This window comes from Heptranchias perlo, chromosome 1 (assembly GCF_035084215.1).
Source record: "Heptranchias perlo isolate sHepPer1 chromosome 1, sHepPer1.hap1, whole genome shotgun sequence".
Lineage (NCBI taxonomy): Eukaryota > Metazoa > Chordata > Chondrichthyes > Hexanchiformes > Hexanchidae > Heptranchias > Heptranchias perlo.
This window is the reverse complement of record NC_090325.1, coordinates 29,751,376-29,770,073: the sequence shown is the minus strand read 5'-3', so window position 1 is coordinate 29,770,073 and position 18,698 is coordinate 29,751,376. Positions and strand designations below refer to the sequence as shown.

General features: G+C 44.0%; 1 protein-coding gene across 4 annotated transcripts in view; it reads right to left on the bottom strand.

The window, feature by feature from the left end:
• LOC137321031 (elongation factor 2-like) overlaps positions 1 to 18,698 on the bottom strand; it is a 43,528-nt gene that overhangs the window by 11,001 nt on the left and 13,829 nt on the right. For all 4 annotated transcript variants that reach the window (XM_067983181.1, XM_067983165.1, XM_067983175.1 and 1 more), the window contains exons 5-11: positions 18,405 to 18,583; positions 17,579 to 17,684; positions 12,671 to 12,784; positions 10,838 to 10,976; positions 5,662 to 5,857; positions 3,477 to 3,735; positions 1,965 to 2,072 (exon numbers count right to left, since the gene is read on the bottom strand). In XM_067983181.1, coding sequence (XP_067839282.1) covers positions 1,965 to 2,072; positions 3,477 to 3,735; positions 5,662 to 5,857; positions 10,838 to 10,976; positions 12,671 to 12,784; positions 17,579 to 17,684; positions 18,405 to 18,583 — 1,101 coding nt within the window. The remainder of the gene's footprint in view (positions 1 to 1,964; positions 2,073 to 3,476; positions 3,736 to 5,661; positions 5,858 to 10,837; positions 10,977 to 12,670; positions 12,785 to 17,578; positions 17,685 to 18,404; positions 18,584 to 18,698) is intronic.

Here is an 18,698-nt window from a genome sequence, read left to right as displayed (position 1 = left end):
AAAACTGTAATTGAACAGCCTTTAAAGAGGAGATGGTTCGAGTACAGTCTAGGCACATTCCCACGAGGCAGAAAGGTACGGCAACTAAAGCCAGAGCTTCCTGGGATGACAAAAGAACAAGGGTGTAACAGAGAGCAAGATAAAACGGAAAAAAGGGACGTATGACAGATGTCAGGTTGATAATACAAGTGAGAACCAGACTGAATATAGAAAGTTCAGAGGGGAAATGAAAAAGGAAATAAGAGGGACAAAGAGAGAGTATGAGAATAGACTGTCAGTCAACATAAAAGGGAATCCAAAAGTCTTCTACAGCCATGAAAATAGTAAACGTAAGGAGGCAGAGGGGATGGCCGAGGTACTAAATGAGTACTTTGCATCTGTCTTTATCAAAGAAGAGGCTCAGTAAAAGGAAGATATAGTTGAGATATGTGGATGGGCTAAAAATTGATAAAGAATAGGTACTTGAAAGGCTAGCTGTAAAGTAGATAAGTCACCTGGTCCGGATGGGATGCATCCTAGGTTGCTGAGAGAAGGGTGGAAATTGCAGAGGTACTGGCCATAACCTTCCAAACATCTGTAGATACAGGGGTGGTGGCAGAGGACTAGAGAATTGTAAATGTTACACCCTTGTTCAAAAAAAGGGTGTACGGATAAACTCAGCAACTATAGGCCAGTCAGTTTAACCTCAGTGGTGGGGAAACTTTTAGAAACAATAATCCGGAACAGAATTAACAGTCACTTGGATGAGTATGGATTGATTAGGGAAAGCCAGCACGGATTTGTTAAAGGCAATTCTTGTTTACCTAACTTAATAGAGTTTTTTGATGAGGTAACAGAGAGGGTAAATGAGGGCAATGCAGTTGATGTCATGTATATGGACTTTCAAAAGGCGTTTGATATAGTACCGCATGGTAGGCTTATCATCAAGATTGCTGCCCATGGAATAAAGGCGGCAGTAGCAACATGGATACAGAATTGGCTAAGGGACAGGAAACAAAGTAGTGGTGAATGGTTGTTTTTCAGACTGGAGTGAGGTGTACAGTGGTGTTCCTCAGGAGTCGGTGCTGGGACCACTGCTTTTCTTGATATATATTAATGACTTGAACTTGGGTGTACAGGGCACAATTTCAAAATTTGGAGATGACACAAAACTTGGAAGAGTAGTAAACAGTGAGGAGGGTAGTGATAGATTTCAAGAGGATACAGACAGATGGCATGGGCAGATACATGGCAGATGAAATTTAACACAGAAAAATGTAAAGCGATACATTTGGTAGGAAGAACGAGGAGAGGCAATATAAACTGGAGGGCACAATTCTATAAATAGAGGCACAGAGTACAAAATTATGGAAGTCATGATGAACCTTTATAAAATACTGGTTCGGCCACAACTGGAGTATTGTGTCCAGTTCTGGGCACTGCACTTTAGGAAAGATGTGAAGGCCTTAGAGAGGGTGCAGAAGAGATTTACTAGAATGGTTCCAGGGATGAGGGACTTTAGTTACGTGGATAGACTGGAGAAGCTGGGGTTGTTCTCCTTGGAACAAAGATGGACGCAAGGAGATTTGATAGAGGTATTCAAAATCATGAAGGGTCTAGACAGACAGAGTGGATAGAGAGAAACCGTTCCCATTGAAGGAAGGGTCAAGAACCGGAGGACATGGATTTAAGGTGATTGGCAGAAGAACCAAAGGTGACGAGGAAAAACTTTTTTTTAATACAGCGAGTGGTTCGGATCTGGAATGCACTGCCCAAAGGGGTGGCGGAGGCAGATTCAATCATGGCCTTCAAAAGGGAAATGGATAAGTACTTGAAAGGAAAAAATTTGCAGGGCTACGGCAATAGGGCGGGGGAGTGGGACTAGCTGGATTGCTCTTGCATAGAGTCAGCGTGGACTCGTGGACTCCGTGCTGTAACTTTTCTATGATTCTAAATATGTAGATGTGTATCACTTTGATAGGTACCTTGAGGGGGATGCAGGCATGGTCTTCTTCCAGATCCTTCAAACAGATTTCCAAATGCAGCTCACCAGCACCAGCAACAATGTGTTCACCAGACTCTTCAATGATGCACTACAAGATTTATCAGAGTCAGTTATAGAAATTCAAATCCTTTACATCAACCCCCTCCACAGTCAGGGAACTTGTTCCCTGATCTAAGCTGTTCTAATCCACTAAGAGATGCACAAGTGGCCCTTCTCTCTCTCTCTCTCTCTCTCTCCCCCTCCCCCCGAAAATATTTGGCATCTGGCCCAGTGCATTTTTTTTGGATATCAGGAAACAAATTTACACTCCATGATGTACCTGTTGCAAAACTGTAATCCAACATATTTCAGCTATTTTCTATACAAAAATCTTGTTACAAATAGGCTGCTTCCTTGGTAAAACATTTAGGGGACACTTCTCTTACACACCAAACCTGTTCAACACATTCATAATTTCTGCCCAGGAAGGTAGCCTGTAAACAATTTACCCCTGACCCCAACTTTCTTCTTCATTTCCTCATTCTTTCAATGTTGCTTTCTCCCCATTCTTCCTAATTGGAAGTATAGTCAACCAAGATGCAAGTTTCTGCATACTTCATTGTTAAATGAGACTAAATTGTAAACAATATTCGATCTGTGCTGAGATTCACAGTATTTGAGATACTGAAATACCACGTTGGTTCTCAATTATCTAATAACAAGCTCTGAAAATTCCAGAGTACTTCAGGAGGAATCTCAGACCTAACTGAACTCTGACAGTTATAACATATATTGTAGTTTCCTGAACTACTTTTTTCAAAGCAGTCACTGTTCTCATTTAAGTTTTTCAAAAATTTGAGATTAAAAATGAGGGGATTGTTAGAGTAAACTGTAATGAAGTTTAGAATTGGGTGTTTGCAGTGTAATTTTAAGCTAACAAGTGAGTCTCACACCCATTTGAGAAAGAATGTGGTGGGGGGAGGATCAGTTGTCAGAAGATGTACTTGAAATCTAAACATTTAAGTTATTATTACATCAGTGCCAAAAAAGTGCAGAACTGTACATTCAACAGTTTGTAATTCATCTGAAATTGCGAGTGAAGTTTGAATAGTTTATAATCCTCATCTGACTCTCCTGAATGTGCAACAGCCTTCACACTGGATAATTACTGCACAAAATCCAGTCCTCAAGACATAGCGCTAAATTTAAGGGTCAGAAACTGTGAAAATATTAATACCTTTTGGATTTTATAGCTCCCAAGATTTTCTATTCAGACTGTAAAATCCATTATCAACTGTTCTTCTTTTACTTGGCAAGTTCTTCTATGTGGCTTTGTATCGTACAGCAAAAAGACAGCATTTTACAAGATTTAGACACTGGGCCAGTGCTATTAATCATCCTGTACATATTCCATAGGAGCCAAATGCAAATGGTCCGATGTTTTTCAATTCTAGGCTTAAAGTGTGAGAACAAGCCAGTTTTGCTAGTTTGATTGGTAGAGAAACAATCCTACCTGAACCATAGGATCAGATTTCGCCAAACGTTTCAGACCTTCCACCAACTTGGGCAGGTCAGCTGGGTTCTTGGCCTCAACAGCAACTCGTACGACAGGGCTAACACTGAACTTCATCACTCTCATATTGTGAGCCTGATCATAGGTGGTGATGGTACCGGTCTTTACAAGAAATTGATCAACACCGACCAGACCTACGATGTTACCGCATGGGACATCCTCAATTGGCTCAACATAACGGCCCATCATCAGAATGGTTCTGCAGTCAAATAATTCAGCTTAGCATTCAGATATTTCTACATCACTATTTAAACTAGCACAAAGAAAAAAAAAGTCTATTGCGCAACCTTTTATATGAATATTAAATACTTTATACTTTCATAATAGCCCGTATAATTCATATACAGATCTGATACAGGCATCATTGATAAGCGATCAGATCATATATAGTCAGAGCCGAAGGCTTGTATGATTTTGCTGCCGCAGAAATTCTCTCCTACCATGGACTTTCCCTTCTAGAATTTCCCATTTCCCCCCACCCCTCTGCTTTGGGCACCATGGCTGGGACTGTACTTGTAATCAATACAATTGACAAATGTAAGAACAGCCAACATGCATACTGAGCGGCAGCCCAACAGAAGAAACAGGATCTTTACAAAAAGGGCAATAGAAAGTGCTTTTACATTGATGCTTGCTTATTTTGGAACACAAAAAAAAACATTTTTGTGGGTGAGCGTCCTGTGTTTACAACATTAAAACCCCATCCAATATTCTGGGGGCAGACATCAGATCCCCCATGATCCAAAATAAACAAGTGCCATGAATAAAGAGTTGGTGACCCTGTTTTTAAAAAAAATAAAATTGACAATGGGGACCAGGTCCTTGTTGGAACAGAATCCTTCTGACTGCCAGCTATTGGCCACTCAATGTGATTTAGTGTTTACTGCCCCAAAGCCTTTATTCAGACAAGACTGAGGATAAAATTCAACTTCAGCAGGAATACAAAACGGGCGGTATCAGATCAGCCGCCCGTTATTTCTTTCTATCGACTTCAATGGAAAGGAAAATCAGGCAGCCGATCCACTTTTTGCAACCCTGCCAAAGTTGAATTTTACCTCTCTTCCTTCAGTGGTCAGGAAGATTCTACATTTCTTGCCACAGAAACTGGCCTTGAAGTGCCACAGAATTGTAAGAGCCCTGGATTTAGTTAACAGAAGAACTGCATTGACACGAGGTTTGGGCATACAATGTTCAGATTCCAAGGGTACGGTCTTCAAATGAAGATTTTAGCAAATTACATTCATACTGTGGCTTCATTCTGCAGCAATACATAAATGGCGCTCTCAAAGCCCATTATGATCTGTATGGAGTAGCCCAAACGATCTCTAGCAGAAAGTAGCAATCCTGTGTTTCAAGAAGTGTTCTGCATTACTGAGGAGCACCACTCAGTACTCACCACCATTGCTCGATGTGATGCTCATAAAGTTAGCACTATAAAAATTAGTGTTCTTATTTTGTTCCCATGCCCTCATCTCTTGGGATCACATGGTTTGGGCTGGGGTAGAGAGTATATATATTGTGATGCACAAGGTATCACAATTGTGTGGGACAGGCTGGATGGACTAGTGGTTTTTTGCTGTCAGTCATTGATCGTATGTATGTATCTTGTCCGTCAAGCCCACTTTCTGCTCCCTCAACCCCATTCCAACTATACTGAGCACCTAGTTTCCCTTCGTGGTCCCTATGCTGGCTGATACTACAAGTGGTTCCCTCTCCTCAAGCACTGTCCCCCTCCCTTTGAACAGTCAACACTCTTGCCCTCAAAAAACCTTCCCTTGATCCCTCTGTCCTAGCAAACTACCACCCCACCTCCAACCTCTCTTACCATGCAAAAGTCCTTGACTGTAATAAGTGAGTGATCATTACAAATTATGATTCGTAGATCAAGGTTACACTGCTTATGCAATTTAAACACACAAGATATACAATGGTTTCAGTGAAATGTCTATAACTTGGGTCATACTAATGGTCTGTGGTCTTCTGTTTCAAATGGACCAGTTTCTATCCGGTTCCATGATTCGGAATGAACGGTCATTTTATCTCAATACACTAGTACCTGATCTATATGACACGTGGTAGTAGGGTTTTAACTTAACCACCCCATATCCTCTATGTAATCACAAACCTCTGAATAGGTTTCAGATAAAGGTCTTCCTTCTTGCCTGGTGTGTAGTTGGGTCCCATGATGCGCACTTTCTGACCGGTCGATACAACGCCAGAAAATACACGGCCAAAGGCATAAAAGCGCCCCTTGTCTGTTGTGGGTACCATTTTAGAGATGTACATCATCAGTGGAGCCTTGGGGTCACAGTTCTTAATACCTGTAGGAAACAATAGGCTTTGTCTGAGACTAGGCCATGAAGAAAAATACTTTAAAACTTTTCCTTTGATCTGTCTTTCTAGTTCCCCTGATTTATTATTAGTTCTCTCCCCTACTGCAATATTTGTCAAAGAGTATGACAAAAGCAGAGCACCAAATTGTCCATTAATTTGAAAATCTGACCAACTCCACGATCACCAGCATACAGAACCCTGTTCCACTAATCATGAAGACATCAGTTCATCTTGGGCATGGTTCCAGAGATATTAACAGCTCTTCAATATTTTTAACAAATGGTCATTTCTTATTCTGAGGCTGGTTAGCAAACGTTGACAGCTTATCTGACCATTGCGGTCATCAAAGCTGAGCACAATTGTCCATATTTTTGCACATTCTAGCAAGAAGTTACTGGATAGCAATCAGGAGTGGGAACACTCTCAGTTTTTCCCATCGTTAGTCCAGGGATCCTGAAACCAACTGCATTGGTCCAAATCCTGCCCTGGCTGAGATCAGCTATCTTGGGACAGACCAGAGAGTGAATCTGTAGTCTTCTTTAAATCACACCTTCTAGTATCTCCTTCTGGGCTTGGTGTCCATTTTTGTCTGATTATGTTTCTGTGAAGCACTTTGCGATGTTTTTCTACATTAAAAGGCACTATATAAATGCAAGTTGTTTTTGTTATTGTTTTGTTCTGCATGGCTCGGTACCACACCAGGTGCACTATAGGAATGAAACAAGTTACCATGATATGGTCTTCCAACAGAATTATTGGGTCATGGCTATCCAGTTTCCTCTCAAATTACCTACATTGTAGGTTGATGGCTCATCCTCGGACATACCTTCCATTAGCACAGGCATCGTCAGGCTCTGTCCCTTTATCACGGTCCCTAAATGATCGCCACACAACATTCCAACACTATCCAATCTTTTGCCGAAGATTCAAATTCTATGGTCAACAACTTTCTACGTGCTCAGTGCTTACAGCCTTCATTCTTCTTGCAACTCAATGGCTGAACACTACATCTTGCTCACCTTCACAACCACTAATGGGGCAATGAAAATCATGTCTTTAAAAGAATTGAAATCTCACAAGAGGCCATTAATTACCACTCGGCCACTGATGGCTGCACACATAGACCTTCATGAACTGACACTTTTGACCACTACTCCAAATCGTTATTACTGAAGTTGATTCCACAAAATTTGGATTTCTCTTTCAACCTCAATTTTCAATAATTCTCCAAAGAAGGGCCAAGCCCACGGTCTGAACTGTCCCATATCTGAAGATGATCTTTTAACACCTTGCTCGTACTCCTGGATATATAAACAAAGTCAGTCAGCTGATCACATTTAGCCTCCAACATCCATTTGCAACTTTTTTCATCTCCCTTTTAGTTGATACTTTCTTCACCACTCCCTGAATTTTTCTCCTCTCGTCAAATACACCATTCTAGCAGCTTTTGAAATAGACACAATCTCCTATTCCCACTCATTCAATCTAAAGACCATAAACGCCCCATACCTCTCCTTACTTTCCCTTCATTTTAACATATTTTTAAATCTCGTATGGTGCCACCTATTAATTATTTCCAGAACTCAATCTCTACACTACACTTTTAAACCTCAGTGACAGCCTCCACTATAAACCTTGGCCATTCACCTACATTTGTCACCAATGCTGCCAGCAGCTAAGTGTGTTAAAAAATTCATTCATGGGGTGTGGGCCTCGCTGGCAAGGCCATCATTTATTGCCTATCCCTAATTGCCCTTAAGAAGGTGCTGGTGAACTGCCTTCTTGAACCGTTGCAGTCCACATGATGAAGGTACTCCCACAGTGCTGTTAGGTAGAGAGTTCCAGGATTTTGACCAAGCGACTATGAAGGAACGTCGATATATTTCCAAGTCGGGATGGTGTGCGACTTGAAGGGGGAGGTGCAGGTGTTCCCATGCGCCTGCTGTCCTTGTCCTTCTAGGTGGCAGAGGTCGCGGGTTCGGGAGGTGCTGTCGAAGAAGCCCTGGCGAGTTGCTGCAGTGCATCTTGTGGATGGTACACACTGCAGCCACTGTGCACTGGTGGTGAAGGGAGTGAATGTTTAAGGTGGTGGATGGGGTGCCAATCAAGCGGGCTATGTCCTGGATGGTGTGGAGCTTCTTGAGTGTTGTTGGAGCTGCACTCATCCAGGCAAGTGGAGAGTATTCCATCACACTCCTGACTTGTGCCTTGTAGATGGTGGAAAGGCTTTGGGGAGTCAGGAGGTGAGTCACTTGCCACAGAATACCCAGCCTTTGACCTGCTCTTGTAGCCACAGTATTTATGTGGCTGATTCAGTTAAGTTTCTGGTCGATGATGATCCCCCCCTTCCCCCCAGATGTTGATGGTGGGGGTTTTGGCGATGTTAGTGCCATTGAATGTCATGGGGAGGTGGTTAGACTTTCTCTCGTTGGAGATGGTCATTGCCTGGCACTTATGTGGCAAGTAACATTCGCGCCAGACATCAGCCCAAGCCTGGATGTTGCCCAGGTCTTGCTGCATGAGGGCACGGACTGCTTCGTTATCTGAAGGGTTGCGAATGGAACTGAACACTGTGCAATCATCAGCAAACATCCCCATTTCTGACCTTATGATGGAGGGAAGGTCATCGATGAAGCAGCTGAAGATGGTTGGGTCTAGGATACTGCCCTGAGGAACTCCTGCAGCAATGTCCTGGGGCTGAGATGATTGGCCTCCAACAACCATTACCATCTTTTTTGCTAGGTATGAGTCCAGCCAATGGAGAGTTTTCCCCCGGATTCCCATTGACTTCAATTTTACTAGGGCTCCTTGATGCCACAATCGGTTAAATGCTGCCTTGATGTCAAGGGCAATCACTCTCCTCATCTCTGGAATTCAGCTCTTTTGTCCATGTTTGGACCAAGGCTGTAATGAGGCCTGAAGCTGAGTGGTTCTGGCGGAACCCAAACTAAGCATCAGTGAGCAGGTTATTGGTAAGTGCTGCCTGATAACCCTGTCGATGACACCTTCCATCACTTTGCTGATGATTAAGAATAGACTGATGGGGCGGCAATTAGTCGGATTGGATTTGTCCTGCTTTTTGTGGACAGGACATACCTGGGCAATTTTCCACTTTGTCGGGTAGATGCAGTGTTCTAGCTGTACTGGAACAGCTTGCCTGAAGTGCAGAAAGGAGGCTGGGTACTTGCACAGTGAAGGGCAGAAAAACCCATCACCCAAGACTACTACTCACACATCTAAAAACAGCAACGCCAATGTCCCAGGTGCAGACTCACTGTTCACCATCAAGAAACGGTATGTGGCATAAGTACAGATTAAAAAAAAAAGAAAAGTGAAATGAAGGGCCATCTTCTGCTAAATTTATGGGCACTGCCTACTAGGAAAGGTTGAAAATCCATCAAATACTTTTCATCGCTGGGCCTTATGGCAGAAGAATAAGACAACATTCACCATCAAGCAAGATCAATTTCAAACATGGGAAACCTAGGAACAGGAATAGGCCATTTATCCAATTGAGCTTGCTTTGCCATTATGTTAGCCATGGTGACTCAGTCTTTTTAATCCCAATTTCCTGACCTACCTCCATATCTCTTAATATCTTTACTTCCAAGTAACTTCCTCCTTTTAAACAGCATAACTGATGGGCATTCCATATTCTGACAACACTTTATGTGAAGGAAGGTTGTCTGAATTTCATTTTAATTGGCTTTAGTTGAAATTTTAAGATGATTCCCCTTTGCCTTAATTGTACCATTAGAAGAGAGAGCGATTCCTTTTCTACCCTGCCAAACCCCTCCAGTTTCTTTTCAAATATCTCAGTCAGATCAATCATAATGTCATCTCCAGGGAATATAACCCAAAACTGACCCAGTCTCTCATCATAGAGAAGTCTCTTCATCTCAGGTACAATCTGATGACTGGTCACTGGACTTTATCCAAGGCCATCATATTGATTCGAAGATAGGGTGCCCAAAACTGAACACTACTCCAAATGAGGTCTTATTAGCGCTCTGAATAAACTACAGTAGTACTTCCTTACTTTTATATTCTAAACTTTGTGATGAGGCCAGCATCCCATCAACTTTTTGATTATTTTTTTTGAAACTAGCAAGAAAACTTTTAATGTACATATGTAAATGGACTCTTCAATCCCTTTATTCACCTTCTCCTCCAGGGCTTCCCCATTTAGACCACATTGCCATTTTTGCATCCAAAGTGTACCACCTCACATTGTTACGTTAAACTGTACGATTCTTTCTGCTCATTTTATCAATCCTAGGTGAGGTAAAAGAAAATTCAAAACTCTTGCATAGTGGCTTTATCACATCTGTGTTAAGTGTTTGACACAATGAACTAACTTTTGGATTGCAGACTATTATGATTACCTCACTGTATCACCCAGTTCTATTAATTTCCGGAATTGTTTTCCTTTAATCTATATGATGATATTCTTTTGTTTTTACACCCACTCAGAATCTTCTTGCTCCTGGCAGGTTCTATAACCAGGAAATATGCTCAAGGTTTTCAGAGAATGCTGATGGTGCTTTTAATTTTAAAGTTGGCCTTTACATGGGAGAGGGGGTGGAACTGCTTTCTTTGTCTGATTGAAGGGTTGAAGGCTATAAATCAATCTCAGTAGTTAGTCTTTACATTGTGCATAAAAATACAACCCATTCCTCAGACTTAAAGGGATTCAGCGTCCTTATATTAAAAAAGACATATGCTACAAAGGACAAAGGGTATTAATTACTCACAAAGCTAGGGGACAAATAAGCCTAACAGCCTTTAGTAGAAATTGTCCAGCTCAATAGCCTTTCCAAAGTAACTGATCTTGTTGCTTAAACAAAAAAATAAAATTGAGGTAGGAGAACAAAAAGGGTGTTAGTTGGAATGCTTATCTACTTCAACGCCTTTCAATCTTTTACACAAAGATTTATTTTATAGCAAACTTTTGGGGCACTGCTTACCCATAGCAGCTTCATCATCAGGTGGTCCTTCATAGAGGAGCTCACAACGATATCTCTGAGCTGTGACTGGTGAAGGTAAATGGATGGTAATCATCTGCAGAAGGGCTTCTCCTGCGGGCAACCAACGGCGCATCACAGCCTGGGTAACCAAAAACAATATTTAACTTCACTTTTCCCCCCCCCAAAACACATCCACGATTAAAAAATAAAGCAAAAAAACTAAAGATGCCAGAAATCAAACAAAAACAAAAAATACTGGAAACATGCAGGAGATCAGTCAACATTAGCGGAGAGAACAAATCAGTTCCGATGACAGGTTAACACCCAAGATGTTAACTTATCTGTTGTCTTCACATCTAGGATTCAACTACTCAAACTGAAATTATGGAGGGGAGAGATGGAGCGGTTCAGGGACGAATTCCAGAATTAGGGCCTACACGGCTGAAGGCATGGCCGCCAATGGTGGCGCGAAGGAAGTGGGGGATGCACAAAAGGTCAGAGTTGGAGGAAGGCTGAATTCTCAGAGGATTGTAGAGGTGGAGTAGGTTACATGGATAGGGATTGCGAGGATGAGTACTTTAAAATCAAGGCATTGCTGGACAGGGAGCAGACGTAGGTCAATGAGCACAGGGGTGATGGATGAATGGGACTTAGTGTGCGTTAGGATAAAGGCAGCAAAGTTTTGGATGAGGTTAAGTTGGAGGTCAATCATCTCAGCCCCAGGACATTGCTGCTAGGCCCAACCATCTTCAGCTGCTTCATCAATGACCTTCCCTCCAACATAAGGTCAGAAATGGGGACGTTCGCTGATGATTGCACAGTGTTCAGTTCCATTCGCAACCCCTCAGATAATGAAGCAGTCCGAGCCCGCATACAGCAAGACCTGGACAACATCCAGGCTTGGGCTCATAAGTGGCAAGTAACATTTGCGCTAGACAAGTGTCAGGCAACGACCATCTCCAACAAGAGAGAGCCTAACCACCTCCCCTTGACATTCAACGGCATTACCATTGCCGAATCCCCCACCATTAACATCCTGGGGGTCACCATTGACCAGAAACTTAACTGGACCAGCCACATAAATACTGTGGCTACAAAAGCAGGTCAGAGGCTGGGTATTCTGCGGCGAGTGACTCACCTCCTGACTCCCCAAAGCCTTTCCACCATCTACAAGGCACAAGTCAGTTGCGTGATGGAATACTCTCCACTTGCCTGGATGAGTGCAGCTCCAACAACACTCAAGAAGCTCAACACCATCCAGGACAAAGCAGCCCGCTTGACTGGCACCCCATCCACCACCCTAAACATTCACTCCCTTCACCACTGGCGCACTGTGGCTGCAGTATGTACCATCCACAGGATGCACTGCAGCAACTTGCCAAGGCTTCTTCGACAGCACCTCTATCACCTAAAAGGACAAGGGCAGCAGGCACATGGGATTAACACCACCTGCACGTTTCCCTCCAAGTCACACACCATCCCGACTTGGAAATATAACGCCGTTCCTTCATCGTCGCTGGGTTAAAATCCTGGAACTCCCTTCCTAACAGCATTGTGGGAGAACCTTCACCACACGGACTGCAGCGGTTCAAGAAGGCAGCTCACCACCACCTTCTCAAGGGCAATTAGGGATGGACAATAAATGCCGGCCTCGCCAGCGACGCCCACATCCCATGAACAAATAAAAAAAAAGTTTAAGGAGGGTGGTAGATGGGAGGCCAACTAGTAGAGCATTGGAATAATTGAGTCTGGAAGTACCAAAAGCATGGATGAGGGTTTCAGCAGCAGATGGGCTGAGGCAGGGCCGGAGATAGACGATATTATGGAGATTACCTTTAGCAAAGGTTTGCCTTCCTTCTCTTTATCTTCAGAGTCCAGCTTGATATCCAGCTTCTCAATCAATTTTGCAGTCTCCTCCTTCTTGAAATTCATGATGGCATCAAAGATCTATGGACAAATGAAATATAGATGCAACAGATAGCAATGGAAGAGTCATAGAATGGTACAGCAAAGGAGGAGGCCTTTCGGCCCATCGTGCCTGTGCTGGCTTTTGAAAGAGCTATCCAATTAGTCCCACTCCCCTGCTCTTTCCTCATAGCCCTGTAAATTTCCCCCCTTCCAGTATTTATCTAATTCACTTTTGCAAGTTACTACTTAATCTGCTTCCACCGTCCTTTCAGGCATTGCATTCCAGATCATAACAACTTGCTGTGTAAATTTATTTCCCCTGATTTCGCCTCTGGTTCTTTTGCCAATTACCTTAAATCTGTGTCCTCTGGTTACCAACCCATTTGCCACTGGAAACAGTTTTGCCTCATATACTCCATCAAAACCCTTCATGATTTTGAACTCCTTTATCAAATCTCCTCTTAACCTTTTCCACTCTAAAAGGAGAACAATCCCAGCTTCTCTAGTCTCTCCACATAACTGTAGTCCCGCATCCCTGGTACCATTCTAGTAAACCGCCTCTGCACTCTCTCCAAGTCCTGGACATCCTTCCTAAAGTGTGGTGCCCAGAATTGGACACAATGGGCCCGATGTTAGCAGGGCTGCGGGTTCTCGGCGGGGGGGCTATCGGGCGCGTGGGTAACCCGCCCGGTGAAATTAGTCAGCTCCCCGCGCGATTGTAGCATACAATCCACTAATTGGATCCACTTACCTGCTCCTCCGGGTTCCCCACCACTGATCTGCGCGTCGGGCGGACTGCGCATGCGCAGTAAGATCTGTCAGCTGGAGGAGCTCTATTTAAAGGGGCAGTCCTCCACTGACTGATGCTGCAACAAACAGAAAAAATCACAGCATGGAGCAGCCCAGGGGGAAGGCTGCTCCCAGTTTAATGATGCCTCACTCCAGGTATCAATACATGGGGTGAGGAGGAGGGGGAGGACAGAGATCTTCCCCCCGGCAGGCGGGAGGAAGCGGCCTGCCTCTGCCACCAGGAAGGCCTGGCTCGAGGTGGCAGAGGAGGTCACCTGCACCACCAACATATCGCCCACCTGCATACAGTGCAGGAGGCGCTCCAATGACCCAAGTAGGTCAGCCAAAGTGAGTACACTTACTCATTCCCCTACACTCCGTCTGCCACATCACCGCCCCCAACCCACATCTCCTTCTGCACTGCCAACACTACTCTGTCGCATCACCCCTCATACCCACTCAACCCTCATCCTCATCGTACCTGCACCTACTCACCTCGCCAATCCTCATACAATCTCATGGCTCTATCTCGTACTCACCCTCTCATGCATCTCTTTCATGGCCAGCCTCACTCAACCTGCCACTACCTGTGCTGCAGCCACAGGGCATACATCACATATGTGCAGTAGGCAGCGTAAGGCAAACGTGTCGTGAGTATGAAGGGGATGCACAAGGGTGTTTGAGGGTTTGTCATGGTTGTTACTTATATTTAATTTCTGACCAACTCACATCACATATTATATTGGCACCACTACTGCCATTTCTTCGCGAATCTTGTCTGGTCTGTGCAATAATGCCCTTTCCTGAGGATCACTATGAAGACCCACAACTGATGCCACCCATTGTGTCACTGCAGAGTGGGTGTAGGTGTATTTGCAGGGCTCTTTTCTGCAGACGGCTGAGAGACGTCGGCGATGTCCCCGGTTGCACCCTGGAAGGATGCGGAGGAGAGGTTGTTGAGGGCAGTGGTGACTTTGACAGCGACAGGTAAGAAGATGGTGCTCGGGCCAGCCGGGAGCAGCTCGGCATGAAGGAGGCTGCAGATGTCCACGACTACATGTCGAGTAACTCTGAGCCTCTGTGTGCACTGCTGCTCAGAGAGGTCCAGGAAGCTGAGCCTCGGTCTGTGGACCCTGTGGCGAGGATAGTGCCCTCTGCGACGCATCTCTCTCTGCGGTTGCCCTCCCTCCTGCTGTGCAGGTGGATGTGTCACAGCACTCTGTTGTGGAGCTCCACGTGTCAGAGATGGACGGCGTGGATGGTGATGCTGTTCGCCCTCCGAGGAGGTCATGACTGCAGCTACGGCGGCCCCCATCCGGAAGATGTACATCTGAGGGGGTCCGCAAGGTAGGTACATGTGTCTGGACACCTGGGTAAGTGTGCAAGTTGGTGACTTTGATTGTCAGGAGGAGGGTGGTGGAGGCCAAACTTTGTCCCAAGTGACAGAGTGGCCTCCTGCAATGAGTGAGGGTCTCCCCCTCCACCTGTCAAATGGACCTTTGCAGCTGCCACAGGCTGATGGCTGCAACAGGTCCATTTGAACTGGGAGTGTTTCCCCCAGTGTGGGAAACAGTCCCAGTTTGCTCTAAAATCCCACCCCTCCTCACATAATCCCTTAATTAGGTCAGTTAATGACCTGAAATACCTAAATAAATGCTTTCAATTGGCATCCCGCTGGCTTTAATTGCCTGCGGGATTCCCACCAGCGGGGGCTGCGCGCGCACGCCGGTGCGTCAGCGGGGAACCCGGAAGTGCACGGGTTCGAGGCGGGCTCCGGTCCCGCTCCGGGATTTCACGATTTTCGGGGCCCCCCCGCCAGGAACGCACCCAATAGCGGGTGCTAAAATGCTGCCCAATACTCCAGCTGGGGCCTAACCAATGTTTTATAAAGGTTTAGCACAACTTCTTGCTTTTGTACTCTATGCCTGTGTTTATAAATCCAAGAATCCCATATGCCTTTTTAACAGCCTTAACTTGTCCTGCCAGCTTCAAAGATTTGTGTTCGTACACCCTCAAGTCTCTCTGTTCCTGCACCGCCTTTAAAATTGTACCATTTAGTTTATATTATCTCTCCTTATCCTTCCTACCAAAATGAATCAGTTCATACTTCTCCACGTTAAATTTCATCTGCCATGTGTCTGCCCATTTCACCAGCCTGTCCTTGTCCTCCTGAAGCCTGTTACTATCCTCCTCACTGTTTACTATATTTCCGAGTCTTCTGTCATCTGAAAACTTTGAAATTATCCCCAAGTCCAGGTCATTAATATATATCAAAAAGATCAGTGGTCCTAATACCGACCCTTGGGGGACACCACTGTATTTCCCTCCAGTCTGAAAAACAACCGTTCACCACTACTCTGTTTTCTGTCCCTTTGCCAATTTCATATCCACACAGCCACTGCCCCTTTAATCCCATGGGCTTCAATTTTGCTAATAAGTTTATTACGTATTACTTTATCAAACACCTTTTGAAAGTCCATATACACATCAATCCCACTATCCTCATCAACCCTCTCCGTTACTTCAAAGAACTCAAGTCAAGTTAATCAAACACAATTTGCCGTTAACAAATCCGTGCTGGCTTTCATTTATTAACCCATATTTTTCCAAGTGCCAATTAATTTTCTCCCAGATTATTGTCCCTAAAAGTTTTCCCACCACCAACGTTAGGCTGACTGGCCTGTAATTGCTGGGTTTATCCCTCTCCCCTTTTTTGAACAAGGGAAGAGGGATAAACCCAGCAATTACAGGGGTATAATATTTGCAATCCTCCAGTCCTCTGGCACCACTCCTTTATCTAAAGGAGGATTGGAAGATTGTGGCTCGAGCCTCCACAATTTCCATCCTTACTTCCTCAGCAACCTAGGATGCATCCCATCCACATGACTTTTCTACTTTGAGCGCTGCCAACATTTTAAGTTTCTTCTCTATCTATTTTTAATCTATCCAATTTCTCAACTGCCTCCTCCTGGAAAACAGTGACTTATCCATTATATTCTGAATTTCAGTACCACAGAATCAAGGTGTTTTCATTAGAGAGAGCACGAGATAGAGAGAAAGAGAGTGATTGTGCCATGGAATCTTTTACGTCCATCTGAGAGTGCAGATGGGATCTCAATGTAACAGCTGACCCAAATGGAGTCACCTCCAACAGTGCATTCTTCCCTCAGTACTGCACTGGAGTGTCAGCCAACATTGTGTGCTCAAGTTCTGAAGAGACGCTTGAAACAATGATTTTTTGACTCAGAGGCCAGAGTGCTACCCCACTATGCCCAGGCTGGCACTTTTAAGATAACAGATGCACCTGGACAACACATCACCTTGATTGTATTAAGTAGTTGAATGACAGTGATATTGTGAAAGAAGAGAAGGTCTCAAATTAGAAAAGTGAGATGCTTCTGCTAATGTCACTCTTATGCCAGTTACCACGAGATGCAAAAGTTGATTCTTCAGATTTTCCCATCCACCCGGCAAAGCACCCGGCCACTGCTCAGTCTCCTCACAGTAACTCATCACGTAGACTATCATGCCTTGTACCACTCTGATGCACCACCTTACTAGTTATCCCTTTGATTTCATGCCAGAGTACAGTACAACAGGAGGCTGCAACCCTTTGGTGCCTCACCCAAGTGGCCAAAGTTCATGCTACAGGCTGAAAAGTAAGTTTCAGTGGGCTCCTTTATTGCAGAGAGGGGGCTGTCAAACCTGACCCTTTCCATTCAACACACGTCCTTTAGGGGTCACTAGGCATTAATCAGGAATGAGAGTTCTGACCCATTTTTCTCCTTCTTGGCCTGGAGGCACTGCAATGCCCAGTGTTGCCTCAGCTTAGATTAGCTGGTAAAGCAGTGAATTTGTTTCAGAGGCAAAACAAATTGGGCTTATATCACAACAATTTTCATTTTATATGGAATCTTGGGTTCATTCTTGAAATTGTTAGAACTGAATAAAATCAATATAAAGTTTGTGATGTCATCCAAATCCCTAGAGTAGATTACAACTATAAAAATGATTCTATTTGCATAAAACCAAGAAACACTCCACCTTGAAGATAGGATCCAGGACGAGTTGACAGAAAGTACGGGGCAGTTTCTTTCCTTCGGCATTTGTTGGACTCTTGCTGAATTTGCCTGTAGCGGGGTCAAAGAATCTAGGAGAGAAAGGAAACAGCACAGGCATCTGAGCAAACTACAGCAGTTGACAATGGACAGTTACCTTTAGCCCCCCCTCCCGCCCACTCTCTATGACATAGAAAATGATGGATATTGCAAATAAAATAACTAATTTCTGTCTACTCAATTTCATGTACAACTAAATGCCATGGGACATTCCTGCTCAACTCATTGTAACATTTTCTGAATGTCAGATTATACTGTTACTGCTGCCTAGTCAATCTCTGTTGGTGAATCATACCTGACAGAATTACAAGAATTACACTACTAAATTCACTACAAGATCTTCAACAAGCTCAGTTGTTTTGAGGCAATTATTTACAAAAATAAGTTACTTCAAATAATGGCACACTGTTCATTCAACACAACAATAACTAAACAGGCAGGAAACACTTATTTCCCCACACCCTACCCTGAACTCCTCTACAGCAAGCATGTGGTACTGAGGGTCCCGAACTCTGGCAATCTGGCTCTTAAAGCCTAGGAGGGCATTTTGGGACATTCATGTTAAAAGCACTACATACGTGCAAGTTGCTGTACATAGCACTTTACTTGAGACGTCAACATTTTTAGCACAACTATCTCTCAACAGAAACTACGTAGGATAAAGCTGAAAGCAACTACATGGTGGTGAATACCTCCTGCAGAGACACGATATAGAACAAAAACTGAGCAATTTTCTTTTCTTATGCACTTACCTATCCCCCCACAGTTTCTTCATCATGTCTTCTACTTTCTTGGCACGATCTGTTGCAGACAGTTGAGCCTTTTCTCCTTTGGCAAACTTGGTAATATACATCTCAGCAAACTGCTTCAGTGTGAAAGCCCAGCCATGCAGACCAGACCCAAACCCAACTGTACCAATGATGGGATCAATCTAGGGAATCAGACAAGGAATGTTTTCTGAATCACACAGCTAGAGATATTTAAAAATTATGTTTTTACTGAATTATATTTTAAAAACTTTTAAAATTGCAGTGTATAAAATAATC